The 21445-nt window shown below is 40.1% G+C and overlaps 1 protein-coding gene across 2 annotated transcripts in view; it reads right to left on the bottom strand.

The window, feature by feature from the left end:
• Positions 1-13730, bottom strand: part of LOC126425002 (sortilin-related receptor-like) — a 219676-nt gene extending 205946 nt beyond the window's left edge. The window contains exon 1 of one of the 2 annotated variants that reach the window (XM_050087901.1): positions 13411-13730. In XM_050087901.1, the coding sequence (XP_049943858.1) occupies positions 13411-13662 (252 nt within the window). In that variant the 5' untranslated portion in view covers positions 13663-13730. The remainder of the gene's footprint in view (positions 1-13410) is intronic. The other variant, XM_050087900.1, reaches the window with a different exon arrangement.
• Between the last annotated feature and the right edge of the window lie 7715 nt (positions 13731-21445).

Genomic DNA, 21445 nt, shown 5'->3' with positions numbered 1-21445 from the left:
GAGGAAATAAATGTAAGCTGTAAAGTTAAATGCTGTATGTAGGACACACAAATTATATACTGTGATCTGGCAACGTAGTGTTGTTTTGCTTATGTGGACCAGTTTGTTCATCCCTTCCAGGTGCTCAGCCCAAGTCACAGCTCCATACAGCCATCACATGATATTTGAGAGCACTTATCGTTAAGCTGTGTTTTTGTTGTGTGTTACGAAAACGGAACAGCAGAATTTAGAGCAACATTATGCTATCAAGTTTTGTGTTAAACCTGGGTAATCTGCAAGTGTTACGTTTGAAAAGTTGAAACAGGACTATAGGGAACATTCCTTGCCAGGAGCACAAGCTTTTCACTGGCCCAAATTATTTTTGGAAGGCCGAGATCACACTGAAGATGAACCTTGCTCAGGCAGACCTTCAACTTCAAAAACCAATGAAAACATTGAACGTGTGCATGCTCTTGTGACGTCAGACCCAAGTTTAACAATGAGGATGATGGGTGACCCATTAAAAAGATGATGGGTGACCCATTAAACACTTTCACCATACATCAACTTTTGATTGACGATTTGCACCTGTGAAATGTTTGTGTCAACTGGCTGCTACATCATGACAATGGTCCATGTCACATGGGTACTCCCATCAAGGAATTTTTGACCTCAAAAGGCATTCCCGTTGTTCCATAACCTGACCCAAGTCCTTCTGACTTTTTCCTTTTCCCAAAATTGGAAAAATGTCTTAAAATTGTGTCTACTTGGGACTCTGGAGAACATTCAACAGAATGAAACTGACATGGCCCTACCAGTTGAAGCCTTTCAGCACTGCTACCAAGATGGAACAATGACACTGCCGATGTATAGCTGCCAAAGGGACTACTTTCAAGGGGACAATATTGTTGTCTAAATAAATAATAAAGCTTTGGTAGATAAAAAAAAATCAGTCTCATTATACTTCTCAAACATTTTGTGTGTAGATGCAGCCTGAATTTCTCCCACTGTAGAGTGGTGAAACTGAGCCAAGAAAAATTTTACTGCACTCTTCTCTTTATTGCGATGACATTGTTTTCATTAGACTTTCATAGCTCTCCTGTAAGCAATTTCAGTGTTTTTGCTGTGTACATACATTTTGTCAAAGTTATTAGGAACTTTGGATCGCAGACAGACGCAACGAATAGACTGTTACACATACCTGAGAGCAGCTGATGTCAGCTACAAAACCAGTATATTTGTTGCAGTACAGAACAGTGAATGCTGGCAAAGCGAAGTGACTGAACTTTGCTGTGCTGAACTGAACAATGCATAGAGAATTGGTTGAATTTGTTGTGCATTAACAATTTATGTAGTGTAGTCAAACTAATGCAAGGCACAATACCTCTGGGTTATATTAGTCGTCATTGGAGAATGCTCTGTCAAGACAGTTGTTTTTGATATTATTTATACCACTGTGTACATTATCCTGTGTTAGCCACCATTCAAAATAAATATCATGTCTTCTTTGAATAAATTGGTAGTGGTTGGCTACATTAATATCCTGATGGATCATAAACTTTCCCTTTTATTTATAGCCATTCTTGTGTTTAATACTTCCTTAGGCCTCCCAGATAATTTTTCTGGGGGCACAATGCAATAGTTCACAACCAAATCCCTATGGCAGGAGTATGCTATTATATTTATTTGAGGTTATGAATTTGCCCTTTTGGTGTATGCTTTTTATGCCAAACTGGTACATAGTTACCAACCCCCGCTATTTTGGAACTGGTTAGTCTCATACGGGGTTAATCAGCTATAGTCTGTCACACTGACAAGTAATAATTTGGCAAGAATCCACCAATTTTATAGCAGTCACTGCAAGGCATAATGTGGCACACACATCTCTCAACATTTCAATATTCAGTTCCCAACTACCGCATTCTCTACTGATGGTCAGTGGGACCCTCGTCTCCCAAATATGCCTGACTGATCAGCCTAATGCTGCTTCGGGACTGGCGGCATGGTGTCCATATACCAGAAATGATAATTTCCAACACTATCCCAGCAATCTTTTTGTTGTGCCCATCTCCACTATATGGTGTGTATCTTTTTCATTTATCGCTATCCTCTCCTGGATAGTCCATTGTTTGATTCTCAGGAAATTAGTTTTCTATCTTATTCTGATCTTGCATAATTTGAAGTTCATCAGCAATTGTCTTAACACCCAAGAGTATCACTAAAGAGTAAGTGTGCAGAAAAACAAGGATCAGAAATCCCAATCTTTTAAAACATGATAAAATGCTTGAGCTTCCAGCCATGTCAAGTGGTTAAGAACCCACTAGAGAGCTCGTGACAATTTTATCAGTTTACATCATTGTGAAAATGTGCATTCATCCATTTTTGAAGATGGGTGTCATATCCCAATTTACACAATTTTCGTACAGTTCACATTTGCTAAATTATTGCTTTTCCTTATTTTAGCTGCATTACCTCAAGAGATAAATTCATAAAACAAAGAGTGAACATATGCAATATTATCTAGCATCCTGGTATATTCAGTCAGTTATTTACACATTCAGCAGATCACAACTGTGACCTCTCACTATGATGTGCACCGAGTCAGTATTTGTAAATGCAAAACATGTAGGACCAAGTTTCTATTAGTTCCTCTGTGAGTCACCGCATTTTGTCTGTTTGTCAAGACAGATCCCAAGCGCTCAATTTAGCATATGAACATTTCATAAGATAAGTCTTGATCTCAAACTGTTCAACTGAGTAGTACAATCGTTTACAGCAAACAGTGCCTAGAATATCTGAGTTGAGGCCTTTAACACACAGTGGACAACCAGAGCATAACTGGCACTGGCAGTTGTGCAGGCAGATGGCACCCGAGTCTCCAGTCTTATACCAAGTCCACTTAGTGGGTGAAATTTTACCAAAAAGATACCATTTATTGAGATAAAAATTGTACATCGACATGAGTCTGCGAAGTGTATTCCAGTGTCAGTAAGTGTCAAAATAGAAAAGTATGACAGAAAAAGAAATGCCTTGGTGGTGTCTAAATTGTAATGTAACCCTCTGTGTTCCTGAGCATCTGAAAACATGCATACTCAGGCAAATTATACATAAAAATTACATATAAAAATAATATAAAAACTATGCCCTTTTGAAGGAACCATCTTGGTATTTGCCTTAAGTAATTTAGGGAAATCACGGAAAACTTAAATCAGTATGGCCGGATGCGGATTTGAACCGCCATCATCCTAAATCCGATTCCAGTGTGCTAAACACTGCATTACCCCACTCAGTACAAGGTTGGGAGGGTAGTTTCAGTCTGTAAAAACCTTGGTGAGACGCATGGTATATTTGGAGAGGGACTGGCCATATGACGAAGACAAATACAAATACACAACCTTTGTGGGCAAATTTGCACAATCAAAAGCTTAAAAAGTCGTACATCCCCACATCTAGTTCCCCGAGTTATTTGATCACTTCACCCTATGAGAGGTTGTCCACCATTGTTCCTTTGTACACTCAAGGATGACAGTCGACAAACGTGGTGGCTAGCTGAAAGAAGGCACTACAGTTACAATCTATAGAATTAGCACATCCCTAATTGTGTAGTAAATAACCACATCTGCCTTTTCTGGTCTGACTACTGTTCATGAATCTCCAGTGATGCCTGGGGAGATCAAATTCTTGTATCGACACAGAAGAGTTCTTAACTGGGTACTGCACGCACTGGATTTTCCTTTAATGGTTGACAATGGAAGAGGGTCGAAATAGGATGTTTGTTGGGCATGACAGTTTCCTCAATTTCAATGACTACAGTGTTATTATTATCATCCTGAAACTTTCTGGTAGATTGAAATTAGGGACGCGTCTGATTTCACTCATTTGCTTTGACCCATGACATCAATATGGCGGAAATGCCTACTTCCAATGTATAGGAAATGGTGAAGGTATCGTCAGTACATGCAATTGCCAACAAATGCGAACAAAAATAAGAATGACACAAGAACATCTCACTCCAAAAATAAAATGAAACTAATGAGACAACCGCACAAAATATGAGTTTTATGGTGGGGACAAACTAAGTATATAACAGAACAAAAGACTGCACCATCCAAAAAAATCTCAACTTATGACATAACTAACACCACAGCCACAAAAGCAACAGGAATCTTACACTTCACTCGACCTATATAGCTCAAACCAAACCCACAATACCAAAAAGCCAATATCTGCAATTCCCAAAATAGAGCACAAGCTCAGATTAGGGAAGAATGGGGAAGGAAAGCAGCCATGCCCTTTTGAAGGAACCATCCCAGCATTTGCCTTAAGCGATTTAGGGAAATTGTAGAAAACTTAAATCAGTATGGCCAGATTGGGTTTGCTCCATCGTTCAAGGAAAATCCAGTGGGTGCAGTCACCAGTTAAGAACTCTTCTGTGTGGATACAATGATCTGATCTCCCCAGGCATCACTGGAGAATCATGAGCTGTAGTCAGGCAAATCAAATTCACAATACCAAAAAACCAATATCTGCAATTCCCAAAAGTATAATCTGACATTTCCCTTGACCTATACAGCTCAAACGCAGCTCTCGATACCTACTGGCAAACCACAAATAAAAAAAATCACAACCACAAACTTCACACACCAACAATAACTCAGAAAACACTACCAAAACCAAAACCTCAACAACTCGAAAACCCAAAAACCTGCATATATGCTGGAGCAAATAAAACATATCCGAAACACGACACATATAAAACAAACAAAACATCAGACTTACTATAAAATACAAGCAAAACAAAAAGTACTTATCAACAAATTCACCTAGGTTGCCCCCCCCCCTCCCCTCTGAATAAACTAATCACACCTAACAAAATCACCACACGCACGCACGCACGCGCACACACACACACACACACACACACACACACACACACACACACACACGTCACTGGAAGCAAAGGAGACACTTCCAAATCCAGGTTACAGTGCTGATTACCCAGACTCCAACAAACCCATGTTACCAGAGTGATAATCAGACTCAAATGAATCCAATATCACATGTTAAACTCAACATGTCAACATCCACCAATGAGGACTCCACCAAATAAAACAAAAGGAAATCTACAAACATGAACCAACTCAAAAACACCTCACCATAATGACATCACACACCACGCCACCATTATGGCCAGGGGCCGTAACAAATTAGAGAAACTGGACGCTTCCAATAACCTGCTGGACTGGGACTAACTCTGAACAGATCTTTGCCTTTCACAGGCAAAGTGCCGAACCAACTGAGCTATGCAAGCATGACTCGCATCCCGTCCTCACGGCTTTACTGGCCAGAAAGTTTCAAATCAATGCACACACTGCTGCAGAGTGAAGATTTAACTGTGGAAATATGCCCTGCAGTGTCGCTAATCCACGTCTCCACAATATCCTTTCTTCCAGAAGGGCTAGCTTTGCAGTTTCACAGGAGAGCTTCTGTGAAGTTTGGAAAATAGAAGACAGGGTACTGGCAGAAGTAAAGCTGTGAGGACAGAGTGAGTCTCACTTGGGTAGCTCATTCGGTAGAGCACTCGCCTGCAAAAGGTAAATGTCTCAAGTTCAAGTGTCGGTCCAGTGTACAGTTTCAATCTGCCAGGCAGTTTCATATGAGTGCACACTCCGTTACAGAGTGAAAATTTCCTTCGGTACTTTTATTCATTCAGTGTTGAGATGGCTTCCACGATTATCTGCAAATGTTTACAAGATAGAATACACAATAGGCTACTACATTCAATAGCATTCAGTTTTCATTTCACACTCAATATCAAGTATAAACTTTCACCACCTTTTTGTACTTAATTCAGTTTTTGTATGTTTTATACAATATTTTCAAAAAAAATTTGCAGCTATGTAGCGCACTGGGGGGTGGTAGGTGACATAGTTGAGTTCATTTAAACTTTTGTACTTGTTACATGGCCTCTTCACCTGTTTTGAGTTCGTAGATGGAACAACTGAACATAACAGTGACAATTTGGTAACAGTATAGATGGTCACCTGAAAGTTTCTCCCAGTCTGATAGTTACGAGTGATCCTCTGGGCTCTGTAAGGCGCCGCAATATCATGCACTGGAGACAATGTTAATTGTAGAGAACTTAGGATGGTCGTCATCAAGCATTATGTTCGAGGCTGTGTACAAAGATTCCTGACAGCTCACAGCACTGTTGTCAGTTTTCAACTGCAAAGTACTAATGGATGCAGGCGAAAACAGTAGCCACATGCAGAGCTATGACAACACTGAGGCGTTGCCATTGAGATGTTCACAAAATCGTGGTACGTTACTGGTTGAGGTAAGCTAGCAAAGCTGCTGCCTCCAGCCCTCTGCAACTGAAGGCATCAACTTATGCTGACTCAACAATAGTTAATTAGTTATTTACACATTATAGTGGACTACTCACTAAGGTGCAGAATGAGCAAGTTTTACAATTATATTGCAATTTCTTACTGAATAACATAGTAACAAATTGTCCATTTACACTATTGTTTTAAGCTTTTTCTTTTAATAGAACGAATTAGACATACATTTATACTTAACTATGTTCAATCTTAATTCTATCAGAAAAAGCAAAGGACTTGGCAGAGCAGCTGAACAGAATGGATAAAAGATGTTACACCTATAAAATGAACATCAAGATAATGGTACGTAGTTGAATTAAATTACGTGATGCTGAGACAATTAGATTAGGAAACGAAACAATGAAATGTAGACGAGTTTTGTTATTTGCACAGCAAAATGACTGACAATAGCCACGGTAGAGAGGATATAAAATGCATACTGGGTACAGAAAGAAACATATTTCTGAAAAAACAAGCATTTATTAATATCTGATATTGACTTAAGTTTTAGGAAGTCTTTCCTGAATGCATTTGTATGGAATGCAGCCTGTACAGAAAAGGGAACACTGAAGGTTAGATGGGCAGATCAAGTAACTAATGAGGAGGGACTGCATCAAATTAGAGGAAAAAATGATAATGGCACAAACTGACTAAAAGAACAGATCAGTTTATCATTAAAATGGATGTAGGTTGCAGTAGTTATTTGTAAATTACAAGCCTTTACAGGATAGACTAATGTGGAGATTTAAACCAAACCAGTCATCAGACAAAGATCACAACATTTATAAGTTCCACCTTTCTTGCCCTCTTTCTGTCTTAATCACACACACTTTATGTCATTACATATTGAGACATTTTTCTGCTGAGTGAAATGAGTTGTCAAGCAGATATGATTCCAGTTGGTGTTTGAGGCACTCAAATGGCTACCAAGGTATTGTTTTGACACTTCATACGAAGACAATGAAAGTGACAGTAGTCAAAATGTTGAGTTATTTCAATGAACTCACCTGTTGAAACTCAATGAATTTTGTATTAGAAGAAAATACTGACTAATAAAAATTATTAGCAAATACACAAACACTATATTCTTCACCACTCAATCGCAGTGATCCACAGTTCTATTTTAATTCTGAAGTCCCAGGTACATGTGCCTGAGATATCACTCATCCTTCTATCGTTTAGCAAAATACAGCAGCAAGCAATGAATAATATTAAGGCTTGTGCAAAGATCAGGTTTATGGTGAATTATTAAAAATGTGGGACAATGTCCTGAATTTCAACTAAAGTCTTTAACAGAACAGTTATACCTACATATTGGAAAATCACACTCATTCGTTCCACATTAAAAGAAAATTCATCACCTTATGTATGTGAACTACAAAAGAAGAAACTGTGTTACTTGATATCATTTCTATAGTGCTGTTGATTTCCCATTCCAAAAGACTTATCCATATAATGATAGAACTAACAGGAAAATGCCAATGTGACTTTTACAACAGAGCCAAACACTATTCTCTGTTTAGCCTTTAGCCTGCAACAAATAATGAGAAGTATACACGAAATTTTACACACGCCCAGGATAAATTGAACCTTCTCATGTTGGATGTTGGCTTCACCCCATAACAAAATAACAATGTAGTGTGTGACACTATGTCTTAATTTTTTTTAATGTAGCCTGTTGTGACCGGATGATCTGTAATGTTTGTAGTGACTGGATTAATTTGGAAGGTGACAATTTGGTAGAAAGTTGGTAAAGCAGTATTGAATTCTTCAGTTAATCCAATGTCAAATACCACTTTTAGATAATAATCCAACACACACGACACCATACACAGTCAGAAGCTAAGAAAATCACAAGGATCTGAAATACTCACAAAATCAATCATATTAAGTAAAATGAGTATACAACAGCCTTCTATGGAATAAAGCCATCAATAGAACACACTGAAAATTTTGAAGTTCAAAGCAGACTGAGAATCTCATTTTAGAAGAGCGCAATAGAGAATTTGCTAAAACTGACACCAAAAGAATCCACCTGCAGTGTGTAAACATTATAGGTCTTGCCCATGCACAGACAATATAGCATTAGTAAGCAATGTAAAGACAGAAGTCACCTGGGATGGTGCAAAGTTGTTATAAAATCGCTGAGAAAAAGAGGGCTACAGATGTGTTGTGACCAGACAAAACTACTTTAATCCAGCCACAGCTTTGGGAGAAGCCTCATCGAACTAGAACCAATGCAATATTGGTTCACAGTGTAACATAAATGACTACATTAAAAATGTACTCAACTTTGGCACATTTTTTTCCCCACAGGGGTACCGGATAATTTACAACTTTCACTGACTAGCAATGCATCACTTGACACACTTACTGACAAATCATTCTCTTGGTGTACAAAATGCAACCGTTGCAAAAGTACATTTTATCAGAAACTTTAAGAACTGTCACTGTCCTACACGATGACAGTAACTGCCATATCTGAGGTTACGAATTGGGCAGAGTGCTCCTGTGCACAACTCTATATTGACCTCTGGTGTGATGCTCTGCCGAGAGAGGAGTTGCGGTCTTCAGGAGTGACTCCCATATGCCGTTGTGGATTGCAGCAAGACTTTAGTAAAGTCCGTGGCTTGATCTGCATTGCTACCTTTGGTGTGGCTCTGTGATCTCTGGCCAATACCACAAGATTAATATAAACACAGAATATCTCGTGAAAAGTAAGAAATACCTAACACGTTGTCGATATATTAGCTACCTGTTTGCATGTTCCACTGATCATATTGCTATGATGTAAAACATGGTCAGTTTATAAATCTAACACACTTTGCCAGTGACAAATATGACACCATGATCACCATTTACAATGGTTGTCTACTTCTATGTGCATTGAATGCCATTTGTTTTCTATGTTACTCTTATCAACTATTAAATTCTTTACATTACTAAGCAAATAGTTCAGAATTTTTACGACTGAATATTGCATTCTTTTCGGTGTCACACTAAGACCAGGTGATGGATAGTGTATGTCATTTCTCCTTCTAATATTATAGTTATGACTGTTACTGTTTCTGAAGTGGAACAGGAACAGCATGCTCCACGTCCGTATTAATGAGATACAAGATTGGAGACAGGGTGTCATCGGGGGTAAATTTTTAATCTGTTTATTGCAGATTGATTTCAGCTATCGTGTAGCTATCTTCATTGTTACATGAATGAAAGAACAATGATATTCAGACATTAAGATATAAATTAATACTAGATCACAAATACGACAGTTGGGAAACTAAATTTACATATCAATTATATCTAAGTCATGATGACTCACCATAAATTGCACATATTAGGATGTTGTCATTACAGATAATGGTTAAACTCTGCTTGCTGCTTCCATTTCCTTGGTATGCGACATCAATAGTAACTAGTACCCTCTTTATTACTGTCATTTGTATACTACATTTTTTTTTTAATATTTGAAAAATAAAATGTAGCAACTTCACATTAACTTACAATGGCATCCCTGAATATTAACATACACTGAGTAATTATGTTAAAACCTGAAGAAAAAATCCACACGGGTGATACAAACTGAAATCCTACTAACACTAGTTTTTGTATAAAAACTAAAATCAGTACAAATATTAAAAATAGATATATACATTATGGGAACATATCACATACTGAGTGGATAATTACCTTTTCCAACTTGGTTCACATTTCAAAAAGTAACATATGGTTGTCACATATGAACCAGTGTTATGATCTGAAGGAGGTACAACATACAATTAGACATAAAAGCTTATCACTGTTTATTATTATGTGTCATGATGTTTTAAGAGTTCAGTAAATGGAAGTGGAAAACCTATCAATCCTCAAAAGATAAACTGAAAGTTTTTGAGTGCCAAACCTTTTGAAGATATCAGAGAATATGAGATTACAAAAAAGATTTAAGACACCCAGTAATGTAGGATGCTAAAGAAGAGAAAGTTGATCCAGATAATCACATAATAAAAATGTCAAAGGACAGGCTTTCTAACACAGAATTCTATAAAGCTGTGAAAACTACCTGCATCAAACCAGTCTTTGAACTGAAGACAAGAAATACAATGACCATCGGCAAAGCTTCACACAACTTTTATTAGCTCATGGTAAGGGATTCACTGTAAAAACAACCAGTAAGGAGTTACATATTTCACCTTACCTCAATGAAGATGAGTGTAAGAGCCCAGGGACATGCTTTGAAATCTTAATTGTGCTGTACTAACCACTTGCGAGCACTTCTAGATGGTGTGAATGTGCACTATCTTAAAAAATTCATCCTAGAGAAGGCAGACAAATATTCATGAAAATGATGTCCATGAAAGCACTTATAATGAAAACAGCAAACTATCCATTCACATGAGTTCATAAAATACTGAGAGTGTGTGTAGTGTTATGGCCCAGCACACTCATTCATTCAGGAAAAGTAGGGGCTAAGCCCTAGCCAACCATCCAGATTTTTAAGTTGTCCACAGTTTCTGCAGATCACTTAAAGCAAATCCAGAGATTATTTTATTGGAAAAAGTATATCCAGTTACCACCATCATTCTTATCCAAGCTGAATAAGTAAATAAATGAAAAAAAGGTGCAACAGAACATCACAAAAACATTTATGATGATAAATCCCAGCATGGGAAAGCAATGACTGGACAGAGTTTGTCCTTCCACAGTTCTCAGTGCGCACATCAATAGCCATCAAGTATATGAAGTAGACAACATAATTCAGCAAGAAACTTCCAGGGAGATTAAAACTGTTTGCCAGACAGAGACTTGAACTTGGGACCTTTGCCTTTTGTGGACAAGTGCTCTACCAACTGAACTACCCAAGCATGACTCACAATCTGTCCTCATAGCTTCAATTCTGCCAGTACCTCGTCTCCTACCTACTAAACTCCACAGAAGGTCTCCTACGTACCTTGCAGAACTAGCTCTAGGATATCGTGTAGACATGGCTTAGCAACAGCCTAGGGGATGTTTCCAGACATATCCTTTCTTCCAGGAATGCTAGTTCTGCAAGGTTCATAGAAGACCTTCTGTAGAGTTTGGAAGATAGGAGACGAGGTATTGACGGAATTGAAGCTGTCAGGATGGGTCATGAGTTGTGCTTGGATAGCTCAGTCAGTAGAGCATTTGCCTGTAAAAGGCAAAGGTCCCAAGTTTGAGTCTCGGTACAGCACACAGTTTTAATCTCCCAGGAAGCTCTATATAACTGCACACTGCTGCAAAGTGAAAATTTCATTCTGGATAACTCATCATAGAAGATAACCCTTCACCAATTCATGTCTGGTTGAAGAAAAACTTCTAGGTCACCATTGTTTGTGCTGTTCTTGGCATCTAGTTTGGTTGACACCTGTGAAATGACACACTGTTTCTGTTAAACAGATATGTAAAAGTGTACAAAAACCCAAATTTTTGCTAGTATATACATGGCAGGAACTGATCAAAACAAAGTTTTAAAATGATAATGGACATGGTTGCTTCATAACCACTCAATTGTAACACGAAAAAATGAAGGAAAAGAAATAAGGTATTGATACCTAAAAATGCCAGCTCTCACATACCAACCACTGACATGTAGATTGGCTGACCAGAACAGAAAATAATATTTAAAAGATTATATGCAATAACTGTCATAGTTTTATAAATATCAGTTGTCAAGTAAATATTAAACTAATAGGGCAAAGAAACAGGTATGTACTTGATGCAATAGAGGAAGTAATGCTCTCCTTCCATTCTGCTCTACTACAAAATGTTACAACATTGAACTTAAAATATTTAGGCAACAATAGTACATAGTAAACATGGAGCACTTGCCAGCAAAAAGCAAAGATTATGGATCCCAGTCCGCCAAACCGTTTTTATTTGCAGGAAATTTCAAATCAACACAGACTCCGCTACAGAGTGAAAATTCATTCTGGATTACATAGCAATGTGATACAGGCATTAACAAACTAAAGGTTGCTTTTCTTTCATAATGTACATCTTAACTCATTTCGCATTAGCAAATGCTTCAATGAATTCAACAAATTAATGGTAATTTTTAATAACGTCTCATCTAGACATTTATATTCATCTGTTCATCATGTCCTGTACATACCAGTAGTTTGAGTCACATCTGGCGAACAATTCTTAGAAAAACATTACATGTAAAAAATAAAAATTGTGTCAAATACTTATATTCCCTACTTTTCCAGTGTTTACACAGCAAATGATTCATACACTCTGTGCTTCACATAGACGTTCTGGAGCATTTTTTCTCATATTAAGGAAGGCCAATATGAGATACTCTTTCCTTCGGATGTGACATGAGTTATTGCGCTTCCTAGGTTGCGGAATCCCTACTTATTGCGCTATTAGTATGACGACAGAACAAATTTTGTCAACGACCCAAGTACTCTGTCGTACCGGTTGTCTTGCCAAATTGTAGCCACATTATAATATTGTGATGCGTCTATTATTTTTTTATGCTGCCAGTGGGATGTTCCATGACAAGACGCTTTGGCGAGTGTTCATCAATCACACACAAAGGAAAGCGATAATCAGTATGAGAAGTCAGTACTGACGTGAGTCATGTAAAATGTGACAAGAAATGTCAAATATTTTTCCAACGTATGTACCGAGGTCTAACAACAAACTGCAAAATCTTATTCCGGAAAAAAAACACTTGTCCACCTACAGCGATAATCACCTGTCTACAATTAACGAATGACGTTTGCATCAAGCCCTTGCGCGACCTGCCATCGTCTTGCGGAATATCTGTAATGTTTGCTTACTTTGACAACATTACATTGTTTTACTGTATGAGGCTGAACGGAATGAGAAACATTATTCAAGCCACTGTACACAGGCGATCTTCTACTACACTTATTGATCATTTACTGCGAAAACTGGTGACGCATCAATTTGAAAACACCGCGCTTATTGCGCATAACCTTCGCTGGGATATCGACCAGTTGATCCTTTGTCCAGGGGCCGATGCGTATGGGCGTTAGAGGTGTTCTAGTTTCCTTACCTTTGTCATATTGTACTTCGGCAGATCTGTCGACCTCTTCTTGCGTGCTCCGATATCCGTATCCGGCGAATCGGCGACGCTGTCAAAGTCCTGGTGGGCATTGAAAACAACTGTCCTCTTGTGGAGCCGGGAATCCTCCTGGTTTACGTGCAACGTTTTGGGACGCGTTTCCACGCTTGCGTGCGATTCTCGGACGATCAGAGCTACGAACATGAGTAGCAAAAGCGGCGCTAACCTCTTGCGTCGCGCCATCTTTTTACTCGCGCTTAGCACAGGCACAGCACAAACACCATCTGCAACAGCTGCACACTGACTGCCGCACTTTGCACCAGGGCTGACTGGACTGGACTGGTAAGCCGCCTCACGTGACAGCTCGCGGCGCATGCGCAATGGGCAACTGTGCTTTCGAGCTAGTCTATCATGGAACGCTCGAGATTATCGTATAAATGATGACTCAGATGCTGTGTAGCCTGCAGATTTCCCGACTGCCAGGAGTGATATCCAGGCAGCCTGGCGAACAAAGAGGTGTCTTCTGGGCTTGAGTGCGTGTTCTGATAAGAGCATAAGTCAACCAATTAAAAAACAACTGTCATAAACTACGTCTTCTTGTGTCTATATCCATATTCTGCAAAGCACGGTGAATTGTATGGTGGAATATACTTCCCATTCTATTACATTGAACAGTTTATTGCCGTACCATTATCGCATACAGGAAGAATATCCGGTAAAATACCTCTGTGTGTGCTTCTGTTCTTGTTGCTGTCACTTAACGGAGAGAACGTAGGGTAGCACAGTATGTAATTCCATTCTTCACATAATACTGGTTCTTGCAACTTTGTTCAAATGGTTCAAATGGCTCTGAGCACTATAGGTCTTCTGAGGTCATCAGTCCCCTAGAACTTAGAACTACTTAAACCTAACTAACATAAGGACATCACACACATCCATGCCCGAGGCAGGATTCGAACCTGCGACCGTAGCGGTCGCGTGGTTCCAGACTGTAGCGCCTAGAACCGCTCGGCCACCCGGGCCGGCCAACTTTGTTACATAGTACCCTTTTGCTGGATAGTTGGCATCTGTTTTTAAGCTTATGCCACTCCGGGCTTTACAGCATTTCGGAGACAGTGCCCAGCACGTGAAACAAACCCGTCGCCATATATGCTGCCCTCCTTTGGACACGTTCAAAAAATGGCTCTGAGCACTATGGGACTTAACATATATGGTCGTCAGTCCCCTAGAACTTAGAACTACTTAAACCTAACTAACCTAAGGACAGCACACAACACCCAGCCATCACGAGGCAGAGAAAATCCCTGACCCCGCCGGGAATCGAACCCGGGAACGGGAAGCGAGAACGCTACCGCACGACCACGAGATGCGGGCTTGGACACGTTCACTGAGATGAGTTACAGAAGTGTTTTGTAAGGAGACTCCTTTGCAGGCCGGCCGTAAGTGGCCGCGCGGTTCTGGCGCTGCAGTCTGGAACCGCGAGACCGCTACGGTCGCAGGTTCGAATCCTGCCTCGGGCATGGATGTGTGTGATGTCCTTAGGTTAGTTAGGTTTAACTAGTTCTAAGTTCTAGGGGACTAACGACCTCAGCAGTTGAGTCCCATAGTGCTCAGAGCCATTTGAACTCCTTTGCAGACATACTGTATTTTCCCAGTATCCTTCCAATGAGCAAAAGTCTACCACCTGCTTTACCTACGATTTCGCCTATGTGATAATGCTGTTATACAGCCCCACAAATTGTTACACGTAGATATCTGTACGAAATGTCCAGTTGTGACTCATTGATAGCGTGGTCATAAATTCATGGGTGTCCAAAAGGGAGTGAAAATACAAGTGTTCCTCCCTTTGTAATCTGGAAAACAGGCTAAACTCCTTCATTACATGATTCTCATATCCTTCCGGAAGTGACTGTCTTACGATGCCGCTAAATCGCAGGTTTGACAATTTTAGCTTAACGTGTACGACCACAATGAGATGTACATGCTGTTAGTACTGGCTCCGTAAGTTATATTTATTTGAGTTGTCACACTATTCACGGAAAATTACGTTTCTTTCGGCACAACTGCGTTCTTGCGTCGACCTAGACTGAAAGCAAATACAAATATTTCTAGAATAATGAATCTATTTCTTTTTTATTTTGTCGTGTTCCCGTGCCCGTTGTTTGTGGGTACAGACCAGGGAATGTCGGAGAAATGCGGACAAGGAGATATGCGGACAGCGGAGTTTGCTTGAGACTTTGTCGGCTACTGGCTGTTTTCAACAATGGTACGCAACTTAAAACAAGTCAATGTTTCTGCCATAACCTGTATAAACATAATGGGATATAAGTCTTAAATATATACAGATTTCGATTTTGTTGAGCACGTAACTAAGTATTGCTACAACTTGATGCCCTTATTCCTTTATAATTTCGTGAAACTGACATGCATTTCGCAGAATAATTACTGCATAAACACCAATGGCTGTTCAACGTCGAAGCAGTTTTCTGCAGTCGCCGTGTGGAATATTGCTGGGATTGAATTAGACAAACCAAAGCTGTGTTTCATTATTTAAAACGAAAGCAATCTCTCGGATAATAATTTATTAGCAATATTCCGAGTGTTAAATATAAGTATTACTGTAAGGACTTATCTATCTAAGAATGTCGTATTAAAATAATGTTAAAAAATTCTAAGGAAGGAGATTTTTGTTTTGTTTTAAATGTGCAGTGCAGACATTCATGGATGCACAAATTGTTATTTCTTGCTTCTCTGAGGCCAAACAATGCTTTCTGTTGTTAATGTGTCAGATAACATGGACTATTACTTGAACACCTTGCCTCTTTCGTGTTAAATACCACCATGTCTTTTTTGGCAACAATTTCGTGGTGGAAATGACTCTCTCGACTTACCTAACACGGCTGATAAAGAGTACAGAGAACGTCTGTGAGAAAATGGAAATGAGCGTATGGTACCGTTGGCCGGGAGGCCCCTATGAACAATCATAAGTATAAATACAGTGAAACAGAGATGAAATGTAGACAGCTACAAAAACAATTGTTATGGACATGGAAAAATACGAAAATTAAACTTTAAAAAATGGTTAAAGGATAGACCACTTCACTTTCAGTGCAGCGGTAGATAAGGCTTGAAAATGAGCTAGCTGGTTCGAAACTAGTCTCCGAACATATGAACTGCAACTTTGACCTAGTTTGCTGCTCCTGTATCAACAAAATATTGAAACTAAAAAAATGCTGGTACTGTTTCTTTAGTGTAATTAATAATTTTAATCAAGAAAACTCCGAAGACTCAATAGCTTTCGTAGCTTTTTAATACATTACTTGTCAGTAGACGTCATTCCAGTTTCTGAGTGTGAGCAATGCCTTTCAAGCAGGACCTAATGTCGTTAGTCTCTTTATGATTTTTCACAGTTCTCTCAATCCTGTCGTCATTATTTATTTTGTACTGCCACCCTTCAGCAGCATTTGTTGTTCGGTGGCTTTTTCTGTAGCAATTGCAGGTTGCGATGGGAATATCCTTATTCTATAGCCAGGTATCCACAGAGCAGACAAAAAGTTAAATGGCTCTGAGCACTATGGGACTCAACTGCTGTGGTCATAAGTCCCCTAACTAACCTAAGGACATCACACACATCCGTGCCCGAGGCAGGATTCGAACCTGCGACCGTAGCGGTCGTGCGGTTCCAGACTGTAGCGCCTTTAACCGCTCGGTCACTCCGACCGGCGAGAGAAAGTTAGATCGAGTCCTTCGTTTTCAGGAGGTTCCGCATGAATCTCAATCCAAACATTAATTGCGTCCTTCAGTTTTACAAATACCAGCGCTGCAATCATGCTGGGGTGTGGTCTAAAATCTTCGTCCTGACGTGACTAGCCTGTTCTTTTTTTTTTAATTATTGTATTTCTTTTTTAGCTTTAGGTTACAAGGACCATACGGCCAACAACGGTTCCAAAGTAACATAAATACAAAAAAGCAGAAGAGCACAAAATGACGAAGCTAGCATCTAAACACACTTTTAAAGTAAGATAAAAGCGCAGTTAGACAAGCACCGAAGGGACGACAGCAATGATGACGATGAGATTGGTAGCGCTATACAGCAACATATGACAAACATACATATACGCTTACAGAAAAGACAAAACATGAAAGAGCAAAGACACTACAACAATAGCTGAAGAACAGAACCGCAAATTACATCATATAACAATGTGAGAATTATAGCATGCAGGTAGATGTACTTAAAACAAATGAAAAACTCAAAAAGCCTCGTCTGTTAGACCGAGATCTTGAAGTTTTCTCTATAAACTGTTCTATATACGGAAATACACTGAAGAGCCAAACAAACTGGTACACCTGCCTACTACTGTGCAGGGCCCCCGCGAGCACGCAGAAATGCCGCAACACGACGTGGCATGGATTCGACTAATGTCTGAAGTAGTGCTGGAGAGATCTGACACCATGAACCGTGCAGAGCTGTCCATAAATCCGTAAGATTACCAGCGGCTGGTGATCTCTTCTAAACAGCACGTTGCACGGCATCCCAGACAGGCTCAATAATGTTAATATCTGGGGAGTCTGGTGGCCATCGGAAGTGTTTAAACTCAGAAGAGTGTTCCTGGAGCCACTCTGTAGCAATACTGGACGTGTGGGGGTGTCACATTATCCTGCTGGCATTGCCCAAGTCCGTCGGGATGCACAATGGATATGAATGGATGCAGGCGATCAGGAAGGATGCTCATATATTTGTCATCTGTCAAGAGTTTTATCTAGACGTATGAGGGGTCCTTTATCACCCCAATTGCACACGCCCCACATCATTACAGACCTTCAACCAGCTGGAACAGTACCCTGCTGACATGCAGGATCCATGGATTCATGAGGTTGTCTCCATACACATACACGTCCATCCGCTCGATACAATCTGAGACGAGACTCGGCCGACCAGGTAACATTAGTCATTAACAGTCAGTGTTGACACGCCCAGGCAAGGCGTCGTGCAGTCATCAAGGATACACGAGTGGGACTTCGGCTCCGAAAGCCCATATCGATGATGTTCCCTTGAATGGTTTGCACGCTGTGACTTGTTGATGCTCTATGACTGAAATCTGCAGCAGTTTGCTGGAGAGTTGCACTCCTGGCACGTTGAACGATTCTCTTCAGTTGTCTTTGGTTCCGTTCTAGCAGGATCTTTTTCCAGCCGCAGCGATGTCGGACATTTGATGTTTTAGTGGATTCCTGATATTCACGGTACACTCGTGAAATGGTCGTACGGGAAAATCCCCATTTCATCCGTACCTCGGAGATGCTCCCATCGCTCGTGTGCCGACTATAACATCACGTTCAAGCTCACTTAAATCTTGATAACTTGCCATTTTGGCAGCAGTAACCGGTCTAACGACTGCGGCAGACGCTTGACTTACATAGGCGTTGCCTACCGCAGCGCCGTAATCCGCCTGTTTACATATTTCTGTATTTGAATACGCATGTGTGTACGAGTTTCCCTGGCGTTTCAGTGTATTACTGTACTCAGTTTAAGGCGGCAGACCGTAGGCCGTGTACAGGACCCGTTTGCCCTAACGGCACGAATCAGAGGCGCAACTACTGGTAGGCCGGTATTAAACTATCAAATTTCTTTCTGAAAGTTGATATGTCAAATATTTATGTGAAAGAAGTTTGATGTAATCGGGCACTTTGTTGAAATGAAATGTGTGTGATTTCATAAGGGACCAAATTGCTGAGGTTATCGGTCCCTAACTTATGCTAAGAACAACACACACGTCCATGCCCGAGGGAGTACTCGAACCTCCGGCGGCAGAGGGGTCCTTTGTCAAATCTCGTCTGTCGTCAAATAAATTTGATCAAATCTAGGGCCTTGCTGTAGATTTGATCATAAAAGTCGCTTGTCTTCTGTTCACTGCAATGTGGCATGTTACCACGTGGAGCGCTAGCATCGCTGAAGTGTTCTGTCATCTGTAGTGTATTTATAAACATGGCCGGTAAACACAATTGGTGTGTACCGTCAACTACAAAATTAATAGAGATGTATGAAGCTGATGAGGCCCTTTACAACGTGAGGCACCCTGAATACAAAAATAGATTAAGAAGACTGGTGAGCTACTAAAATATTGCGAAGGTCATTACCCGTGAGATACGGTTTTCGACAAAAAACTAATTGATTTGTTTATAAAATAAAAATAGTTCTTAATGCACATAAAGTGTGTTGAATATTTATTTACCTTCAGACATTGGTTCTTTAGTGCTTTATAAATTGCTGCACAAGTTTCAGGTATTATTTCGTTACTGCGCACTTTGGTATTTGAGTGCTGTACTATAAGCTGGAGTAACTCTCTACTGTAGCAAGGAATCGAAGAGTTACAGTGAGCCTGTCTTCTGCAGATACAGCAGTTCTTAAATGAATATTATGCTTTGGGATATGAGGATACATTTCACTGAGCACATACTGAAATGTATGCTCATCCATTCTTAAGTAATTTATGCACGACTTCCTCCACTACGAGCTCACGTAACAAGTTTTGTTGACTGCTTTTGTCGTCTCGTCGTATAACCCACTTCTTCACCCAGGTACGTTTCCTTTTTTGTTTCCCCCACTTCTCTTCCACATGTGCACACACTGCATTGTGGTACAAGCAACTGCTGCAGTTAGTAACAAGTCGTTGTTGTCAGCTATGTTGAACTTTGACGAAAAATATGATGACAGTGTAATACCTCTTTTTAGCACCACGCCAAAGATCTTTGTCAAATAAAGTTGACGAATATTTGATCATATCTTTGATCAAATCTTTGATAAAAAAAATTGATAGTGCAATACCTGCCTTAAGATTTCTACGGGGTGTTCGGAAATTCCCTTTACAAAATTCTAGGATTTTTAGAGTGGGTTGCGTACATAATATTTTGAATAGGAACCCATGCCCGAAACGTACCGTTTCTATGCTGCAGCCGTTTAAAAACATGTTTGCTAGGCAGGTATGCAAAAGGCTAGTCATGGTGAGTGGTAGTTACGCCGAATCGGCTGGTATCATCCGACGTCTATCCTATCTGTCTGACCTGGTTCGAGCCTCATTCATGTGAGTGTTGAGAGCAAAACGGTTGAGTACACTTTCGCAGACAGGAATCTTCAGAACTGAGAAGCTCACGGTAACGAAAGAGCGGCTCGTCGCCTTTATAAGAGATCGTTCTCCACAACGTCGGACTTCATCGCATAGCTTCTCGCCACAACTACGCAACGGGTTCGAGAAAGGTTACCTTCGCTGACAGCAGGCTGAATGTGGTGCTCCAGGGAGACGTCGCGCACCCGAATTGGAAGAGGCTGTACTACATCATGTGGAAGGGAACCCGTCAACAAGTACACCAGTAATTCCTTTGGTTATTAATGGTTGGAACTGTAAAACAAGTGATGTACTGGCGCGCCTAATCGATTACTTGTGAAAGTGGTCGCGTTACCAACATGTTTTCAAATGATTGTAGCACGGATACGGTAAATTTCCAGATATAGGTTCAACTGAAAGTATTATCTACTCACTCCCCTCTACAAGTCCTAGAAGTCCGTAACGGGAATTCCCGAACACCCTGTATACATGACGCATCACAATTATTAGCAGGCGCTTGGGACATCAAATGCAAGGTGTGTATACAGTTAGTAGCGAAAACTGACAAGAATGAATGTGTGCGGGGGAAAAGGAGGAGGGGCGCCAAATGATGAGTCTCTTGAATCGGCCTTGGTGGTGTTAAATTAGCGAGTGTTGTGCCGCAGCAAAGTCTTGTGCAAAACTATCAGTCATTTGGAAAGTAGAACATATTTTCCGAAACATTAAGTCTTTAAAACATAGGTTTTGTTCTAGCTCGCACTCCGTACTTTGGGCGATGCTGTCAACTTGGTATGAAAAGTTTTCGTGTCTCAGTTTTCCAGGAAAATCTGTCTTTTAGAACTTACTGCAAGTTGTTTATTACAATTTTCTGGAGGTTTTTCGCTTTTTTCAAGAGCATAATCAGTTTTTTTTGTTTGTTTTAT

This window comes from Schistocerca serialis, chromosome 10, assembly GCF_023864345.2.
Source record: "Schistocerca serialis cubense isolate TAMUIC-IGC-003099 chromosome 10, iqSchSeri2.2, whole genome shotgun sequence".
Lineage (NCBI taxonomy): Eukaryota > Metazoa > Arthropoda > Insecta > Orthoptera > Acrididae > Schistocerca > Schistocerca serialis.
Note: the sequence above shows the minus strand (reverse complement) of the source record. Positions and strands in the feature narration are given on the sequence as shown.